This window comes from Anguilla anguilla, chromosome 1 (genome assembly GCF_013347855.1).
Source record: "Anguilla anguilla isolate fAngAng1 chromosome 1, fAngAng1.pri, whole genome shotgun sequence".
Taxonomy (NCBI): domain Eukaryota; kingdom Metazoa; phylum Chordata; class Actinopteri; order Anguilliformes; family Anguillidae; genus Anguilla; species Anguilla anguilla.
Window position 1 is genome coordinate 68,421,950 of NC_049201.1, and position 8,648 is coordinate 68,430,597.

Here is an 8,648-nt window from a genome sequence, read left to right on the forward strand (position 1 = left end):
CCTTCCCTCTCTGTGGCCTGATTGTTCATGGTGCCCTCCTGTGTCTCGTCAGTGTCTGTTCTATTTAAGTTCCTTCTTCCTTGACTCAGGTGCTGGATCCTTAGTTGTGTCTGGTCCTCATGTTCCTGCACCATGTGTTCCTGCCCCGGTTCTGTTTCCCATGTGTTTTTGGACTTTTGGATTTTCTGTGTTTCTTGTGCTTTTGATGTTTTTCTTTGTGTTTGAGAGTTGCCCTGCGAGGCCTTTTGTTCTTATCATTTGGAGTTTTGAGTTTTTTCCCCCTCTCCGTTTGGGTCCTAACCCCCCACGTCGCACCCTGACAAGATTGTTGATTTATGAATATATCAATCGTGTCAAATTTGTGTGTTCAATTGAAGAGGTTTATGGAACATATGCTCTTTCCAGTTTATTTGGCTGTGCTTTTCATTTGTATCTCTACAAACTACAGCAACACAGACCAGTCATGCTTGTGAACTCAGTTATGGAGAGAAATGATAATGGTTTGCTATTAAGCATTACACATAAATTGAATGTTCACCTGGTTTGGAAACTGAAAAGGAGTTTCTGGACACTCATCAGTATTTATTTGCCTTGATTGACAGGCTGTTTAATCACACAATCCAAGGGTATGGGGCATGGGCAGAAAATTGCTATTAATACTGTGTATGGAAGAAATGTGATGGACTAACGTGAAGAAGCCAGTGCAATGAGTTAAACAATGTCATTGAAAAGATGTGTACACTTTGTATATACCAGCCATGAGCTGTATGTAGCTACATACATTCCACAAGACTAAGTTAGTGTACAGTTTGGTTTCTTTTTCATGCTGTTCACTGATTTATCAGATATTTGTAACTGAGCTAGAGCTATAAAGTTCTGGATCTTTTGTCTGTGACCCTAAAAATATACTGCATGTTCTCATGTGCTCCCCAAATTAATTAACTTTTCGTATCTGTCATGGTCCTGTTTTCCTGTCTGTGTTTCCCCTGGTGGGCCGCCAGATGGCGGCACTTCTGTTTTGTGTCCTGCTCCCCCCCTGTTAATTGTATGATTGTTTCATTGTCTCGTTATCCCATCATTGTTCCCACCTGTGTCTTATCCCCTCCTTCTGGTTTGATTGTTTTTTGAGTTCACCTGTGTCTTGTTACCCCTGTCTATTTAAGTTTCCCCCTCCCTTGACTCAGGGGCTGGTTCCTTGTGGTTATGTCAGATTGTTTGTGCGTAAGCCTCTGCCCCATGTGTTCCTGCCCATGTCTTGGTTTTCTAGTGTTTTTTGGAGTTTCTGCATTTCCTTTGTTCCTGTGTTTGTTTCCTACGTATGTTTGCGCCGACCGTATGTACCTGCCTGTGTTTGTGACCTGTTTGTGTTTGTTTGAATTACCCTTGTGTTCTGCCTGCCTGTGTTCTGCCCTGACCGTGTTCTGCCCTGCCTGTATTTGTGAGTCCCCCTTGTTTTCTGCTTTTAGATATTTTTTGAGTTTGTGGTTTTGCCCATTGTGGCCTTGTTTGTTCCCTGTTTGTTTGCCTGTTAGTAAAGTCTTTGTTAATTTTCCCCTTTTTGAGTTTCGTGGTTTTTTCCCACTCTGCGCCTGGGTCCCAGCACCCGTACCGTGACAGTATCCCAACATTTGCTATCTATTCATAGACATTCATGTCCATGACACATGGTTATAACAGGAGCACAATAAGAATTGTGTAAGGGCTGTATGAGAGTTAAGTTGAGATACTGTACATATTTAATCAATGGGCGTGCCTAGTACCAGCAGTAAAAATTAACATTCTATTGATAGTTATTGAGGGCAGATTGACAACATACACACCCAGTATGTCTCTAGGTTATATCATTTAATTTTATGTAAAATTCATTACATTACATTGATTTCACTGTGCATAACAATTGCATATGACAATAAAATTGAACTTTTACATGATTACTCTTGTGTGCAATAGGTAGGAGTCCTGGACCTCAGATAAACTTTCAGGCAGTTAGGTTTGCGTAAGGGAGGACTTTGTTGCATTTGCTTATAAAAGTGGGTGTGTTGAGCTGTTTACAGTTTTTTATGATGGTGAAAATAGTATCCTTCAAAATGGTCAGTTGTCCAAAATGAACATTCTATTGATAGTTATTGAGGGCAGATTGACAATGTACACACCCAGTATGTCTCTAGGTTATATCATTTAATTTAATGTAAAATTCATTCCAGGCAGCACTATTTAGAGCAGGGGTCCTCAATCTTATCCAGAAAGGGCCGGTGTGGGCACAGGCTTTCATTCCAACCAAGCAGTTACACACCTGATTCCACTAATCAAGGTCCTTAGCAAAGACTCCAGTGTTTGATTAGTAGAATCAGGTGTGTAACTGCTTGGTTGGAATGAAAGCCTGCACCCACACTGGCCCTTTCTGGATAAGATTGAGGACCCCTGATTTAGAGCATCATTCACACCCCTAGGATACATCACAGTCCGTAAGTATTTAGACAGCGACCCAGTTTTGGTTGTTTCAGCTCAGTACGCCAATGCATTGGATTTGAAATTAAGCCAAGAATATGAGGTTAAAAGGCAGACTGTCAGCTTTAATTTGTAGTTCCCACAATTTAGGGGAAATAAGTAATTGGACAATTGGCTGCTCAGCTATTTCTTGGCTGCCAGCTGTGTGTCAGTGCATAATTATTTCATGCACTAGAAAGCTATAAAAAGATCAAACATTTGCCTATACACCAGCATAACCTCAGGGTTAATTGCGAGATGCAAACCACTGGTACGCCTGAAGAACAGAAAAGCCAGGTTAGAGTTTGCTGAAAACATTAAAAACATTAGTGTTCTGGAACAAAGTCTTATGGACAAATGAGATAAATATTAACCTATGCCAAAGTGTTGGAAAAAGAAAAGTGCCAAGAAAGAAACTGCTCATGATCCAAGGCATATCACCTCTTCTGTGAAACATGACAGAGGTAGTGTTAGTGCCAAACGATTAGCAACCAAGTACTAAATACGACAACTTTATTTAAGATTATTTAAATTTGTCCGATTACTTTTGGTCCCATTAAAACAGAACAATGTATAAAAAGGGCTGTAATTCTGATATGGACCATCCGATATGGATAAGAATATCCTTTCATTAAAACTGACAGCTGTCACTTTAACTTCATTTTATTCATTGTGTCACTTCAAATTCAATGTGATGGAGTACAGAGTCAAAACAACTTAAATTGTGCCACTGTTAAAATAATTATAGACTGCATTGTGTATGACAAGGGATTTGGCCTATATTAAGTCCTTATGTTTGCATTAAAGCTGGTCATACTGGAGTCTGTATATGGAGTCTGTTTATGACTTAATGAAGGAGTAAACAATTATAAATTAACTTTCTTTTACCAGTAATTCATCCAAATAATTTTTTAAAGGAAAAATTTACATTGTGAAGCACCAAAAACATATTCAGGACTAAACAGCCCCTGAGGCACTGCCAAAATCAGTGAAAAATAACCATTCCGTCTCATTATTTGCCAAGACGTAAAGCGGTTTTCTGTCAATTGTTGGATTAAAGGACAGCATGAAGGCAAAATGGCAAAAAGTGGGCAAAAAGTTTCATGAACTCTAATGTATGAACCAGTTTAATTGGCACCAAATGTGACAGATTGGCATACATCTGTCAGGAGGGTCTGAAGTTCACTGACTGAAAAGATATATCTTGCTCATGACCTGCCTATAAATGCCCCATGAAATCACTGCCAGTAGCATTAGACAAGAAAGTACACTGAACATCCTTGGCCAGAGACAGAAAGTAGGTCATTGGTTCTGTAAGGTAAGGTTGTCTTATACAAATTTAATTCCTCTTTCTATGCAGATATATTCAAACCTTTTTATTATTTAACACAATTATTATTTAACAAACGGTATTCATGCATTTAAGGAGTTATTTAAGTATTTATCTGATCTTTGAACGCAGTTCAGAATGTTTTAATTTTTCTATTAAAAATACCTTTTCACGTGCTATGGTTCTTTTTGGAATAAACTGTAGACTGCAAAGCTATGATTGCAGTCATTGTAAATATTTGTAAAATTTCTCTGTTCTGTTTCTTCTCAGATATTTTCTGGGATCTTACTAATGAATGATAAATTTTTATATTAAAATGCTATCCCCTCAGTATTTTGGGGGGGGGGGGGGGGGCGGCGGGGGTTACGTGGGTACGGGCTGTTGGTTCTCTCATGAACAGGTCAGTGTTCAGTTTTGTGGTAAATGTGGGGGCACAAACTCAACAAAATATACATGGTTCATGTACACAATACAAATAGATTTTCATTCCATGTCTCCACACAGAAAACCTGCCATTTGTAAGATGTCCAGCTCTGTCTCAGCACCCAGTGGGGTTGTGGTCGTCACCCAGGTTTGCCACGAACAAAGTGATACTGCTCTGGGAAAGTTTCTGAAAGGAGAGCCTCTGGGGGTAAGTCAATTTTTCTGCTCTTTCCCTCTTCCCTCTGTACTTCCAGCAATGCCCAAAGCAAGGCCTTTTTCGGATGGCCCTCATACTTGACTTATGCCAGAACAGTACTGTTTAATTCACAATGATTTTACTGTTGTAAATACTTCTGTAAAACAAAATTTTTCGAAAAGACAAAAAGTTGTCCTGCTATTTTCAGCTTTTTTTGGTCTGGATTTTATTTAAATAAAGTGATGACTGCTTCACTCAGTTTGATCAACATAGAGTTGTGTAAATTAAATGAATTATTTGTTTTCTCTTTTGTTTCTTGCAGATAGTGCAAATAATGATTGGAGTGATCAACATATTATTTGGCATCCCCATCACTATATATGCTGACAGCACTGGTGTTCACGGAGGGATTGTTTTCTGGGGAGGGCTTATTGTAAGTAAATTCATTGCTAATTGTCCAACTTAACTAACATCAGGAGTGTTTGTATCAGGAGTAAAAGTGAATAAAAGTAAAAGACATTTACATAAATTATGAGCTTCAGTTTCACTCCTTGGTCAATCAGTCATCAACTGAAAGTCAATTTTATTTTAATGAACTTGAGGTTCATTAAAAGTACAGGATACAGATTAATTTATCTTATTTTTTGTGTCCCCTCAGTACATTTCCTCAGGAGCTCTCACTGTGGCTGCTAACAAGAAATTCAACAAATGCCTGGTGAGTTCTGATTGCAGACTGTAGCAGACTATTCAGTCTGTTTCCTTCTTTACCACCCCCACCCCCTAACTCCCCTTTCCTAAACCCCCCCCATATTCCATATTTTATTACTTCCTGTTTTAAGAAGGCATCTGAATGTGAATTGCTAATTAAGATCACATGCCTCCATTCTATACAAACAGTCAAACAACGTTGACATGCCCTGTGTCTCACACCCTTCTCCACCTCCAAAATAGCTTCTCTATTTCAATTGAAGGCCAGAAAAAAGTCACATGCTAATTTGTTCTTTCTGTGAACCTGAATTATGTTAATTCCTCATTGCAACTTCCCAATTACACTTGGTTTGCTTGCAGATGTCCTGTGGGGAGATTTATTTGTTCATGTGTTTGTTTGATTGGGTTTTTTTATTCTGATGCACTCCTCCATTGCATTCACCAGTCATTGGATTCCACACAACAGACAACACAGTTCCAAATATGAACTACAGTAACATGACTGGAGGAGAATTATCTCTCTCACTGGCAGCAGCTGGTAGCCTTTGGGTGTCTGGCACATCATTTGGAGTAGCTAGTGCAGAGGCAACATAAGAAACCCTGCCAGACTTAACCAACATGACACCTGACCTGTGATATCTTAGCTGAAGGGGCAAATGATGAGTCTCTTCACCAGCAGTTAAATTCAGTTGATTTGGAGTGAAGCCTTTGGGTGTGAAAATCACAAAGCAATTGAATATTAAAAATAACCCAAGCAAAACCACTTGTGATGGAGGTTTAAAACTGAACAGTGCATTTGTTGGTTTAATACACTGGAAATGTGAGTGGCATGAATGCAAACTTGTTAAAGTTCAATTATAATTAACTTGAAGTTTGATTTAATATTCATTCCTGGTATGATATTTATAAGACCTTAACATAAAAAGTTGTGCTGAAAGTTTCCTGTATCAAATAGTTTGTGAGATTGGGGTTTCGTGAACCCTGTAACAGGTAGCAGTAGAATGAACTGTCAATAACTTTTTAATCACGCTAATGCACTATGAATAGCTCAGATCAGTGAATAACTTTACAGTAATACATGTTGTTCAAATTAACTCTGTGTAAAGAAGCCCTGAATTGGAATCAGTGGATTTTATGGATTTTAGATTTAATTAGAAATATGAATTGTACATTGGCCCCGCCATCATATCCCTGATATCATTTGACATTTATGTCTTTCTGGTAGTTGAGAACATCGCTTAGGATGAACTTCTGCAGCATGGTCGTTGCTGGCGGTACCATCGGCATTTTCTCTATAAACCTTTCGGTTCGCAATCTGGATTTCTTCTGCCAGAGCTATGACTGCGAGCAGATGGGGTATACGTATCAGGTACAACAGTCATATTTCACATTTCAGTATCCTCAGTGTTCAGTGTTCAGTGTTCAGTATCCACACCTGTTCTGCGGACTTTAGGACTAATGCTTGACTCACATCAATATACCATGTCTCTGTATAATGCTGTATTATGCACTGTGCAGTTGAAAAGTGCAAATGAAAGTGCAGTTACGTGGAAGAATCTGTATGGGGAAATGAAGGACTGGCATTCATTTATTCTCTGTCTCTCACTGCACAGGGATTATTTCATGGGATTGTAGGAGTGCTGCTGGTTTTCTCCATCCTGCAGTTCATCATCTCCTTCTGTGTGTTAGCATTCACCTGCAGAGCCATATGTGGCTACTCAACAGAGGTAAGGTTAGGTTTAGGCTTAGGTTTAGGGTTAGATGCGTTGGCAGTGGTACTGTGGAGCAGTGTGCGGTGAACTACTGAATGATGGATACAGGAGGCATTAATACTATAAGACTGAAAAGAGCTCACCCCCAATGAAAGGCTCATTGCTCCTATAGCCTTCCCATGAAACCAACTCAAGTACATCTCATGTTTGTCTTTTAATGTTGTACTCAATGACCAGCATGTGTTACTTTGTGATGTATTTAATGAAAATCGCAATACTTCTTAAAATCAGGGGAGAAAAAAAACAGCTGATTGACATTTTCTATTGCAGCCTTTCTCTCAGCTCCTATCACAAAATGTAAGCAGACAATTGGGTGTCATGTGCAACTAAATCTAAACAGAAAAAATAACACAGTGATGTGGCCCATGATTCTGAATGCAAGTCAGTCCATGACTGTGGCAGGTGTGGGCAGCAGCCCAGCACACATCTGGCCACAGGGTCTGTGTTGTATTTTTCATAACTGTCTTCAACTGATGAATTCTGGTGTAGGCTGAGATTTTGTGGTGAGGTTCTCCATTAGCTCTGTGTATGGAGAGCTTGTGCATGCCTGCAGTCACCAGAAGCCAGAGTGATATGCATCTGTTTGAAATGGTGTCTTGTCATTGTTCTTCTTTTAGCAAGTGGTGATAATAGAATCCCCAGAAGCTCCAATCAACACTGTCTCGAAATGATGTCTACCCAGCTTGACTATAAATTCAACTGACCTAAGAACATTACATGATATTACTTTACTCTCTTAATACAATAGTGTAGATAACTGGGCTTGTGTCATTCTCAGAGTCTGTAAGTTTTCTGTATGTATTTTTGTCTTAGGCTGTTGGAAGTTCCAAAATTCTTTTTTTTCATTTTGCTAATATACACATTAAAGTATAACCGGGAATTTCAGCAAAAAGTAAAACTTTCTTTGAGAAATATTTTACATCTATACACAAATAAGAAAATGATATTTCACACCATCAGGTGTAGCTGGTATTACCAAAATAAAGATTTTACTTGTATGTATTTTCTCTGTGTGTCTCAGACAATACATGTATCGAGTTTGGGTCAAAGTCTTTTGAACAGCTATGCTCAGCTGGACATCAACAGCGAAACAGAGCCTTCGAAGCTGCAGTAGATATGGCACCAAGGAAGAAAACTCAAACATTGCAGAACATCAGCATAATATTTCATATCAGAATTAGTGTTTCTTTATATCACTTAATGAATATTAGTGACTATTATAAATACAGCCATAATGGCCAACTCGATTCAACATTTGATTGTGTATTTAAATTCAAATAAAACAGAAGAAGACTCCAGGTACATCTCTTATGCGCACATTGATTTGTTTTGCTTACACATTTCAAAGGAATCACTTCGTAAGTATGTTCTGTTAATCTTGAATACTCACTTGTGTAGCACGTTACTACTCTGGGACATTTGTCCTGAGAAACAGGTGTAAAATACAAGCTTGAATAATTGTTGCATTTTCATCTTTAAAAGGACCTCCCCAGGTTGTGTCAGAATTTCCGTTTTAGAATCTTACTGATGTTACATTTCCAGCAACATTTTATACAAATGATCACTGGGGATCCATTTGCTTGTCATGATGATTCGCCATCATCTTCATGTTGTGTGATATTCAGCGTATGTGAATAAACATGTGAACATTTAAAACTGTCCGAAGAGTCAGTTTCTGAAGCATCGTATTTTATTGTTTATCTGTCAGTGCTTGTTCATATGAATGGCTAGA

At 38.6% G+C, this 8,648-nt stretch overlaps 1 protein-coding gene across 1 annotated transcript; it reads left to right on the forward strand.

Annotated features, from left to right (window-relative positions):
* Positions 1-2,749: 2,749 nt before the first annotated feature.
* LOC118215469 (membrane-spanning 4-domains subfamily A member 4A-like) lies at positions 2,750-8,575 on the forward strand. Its single transcript, XM_035396313.1, has 7 exons — positions 2,750-2,784; positions 4,322-4,448; positions 4,759-4,869; positions 5,095-5,151; positions 6,370-6,513; positions 6,758-6,871; positions 7,534-8,575. Exons 2-7 carry the CDS (start codon positions 4,341-4,343, stop codon positions 7,585-7,587), a joined length of 588 nt encoding a protein of 195 aa, XP_035252204.1. The 5' UTR covers positions 2,750-2,784; positions 4,322-4,340; the 3' UTR covers positions 7,588-8,575.
* The last annotated feature ends 73 nt before the right edge of the window (positions 8,576-8,648 follow it).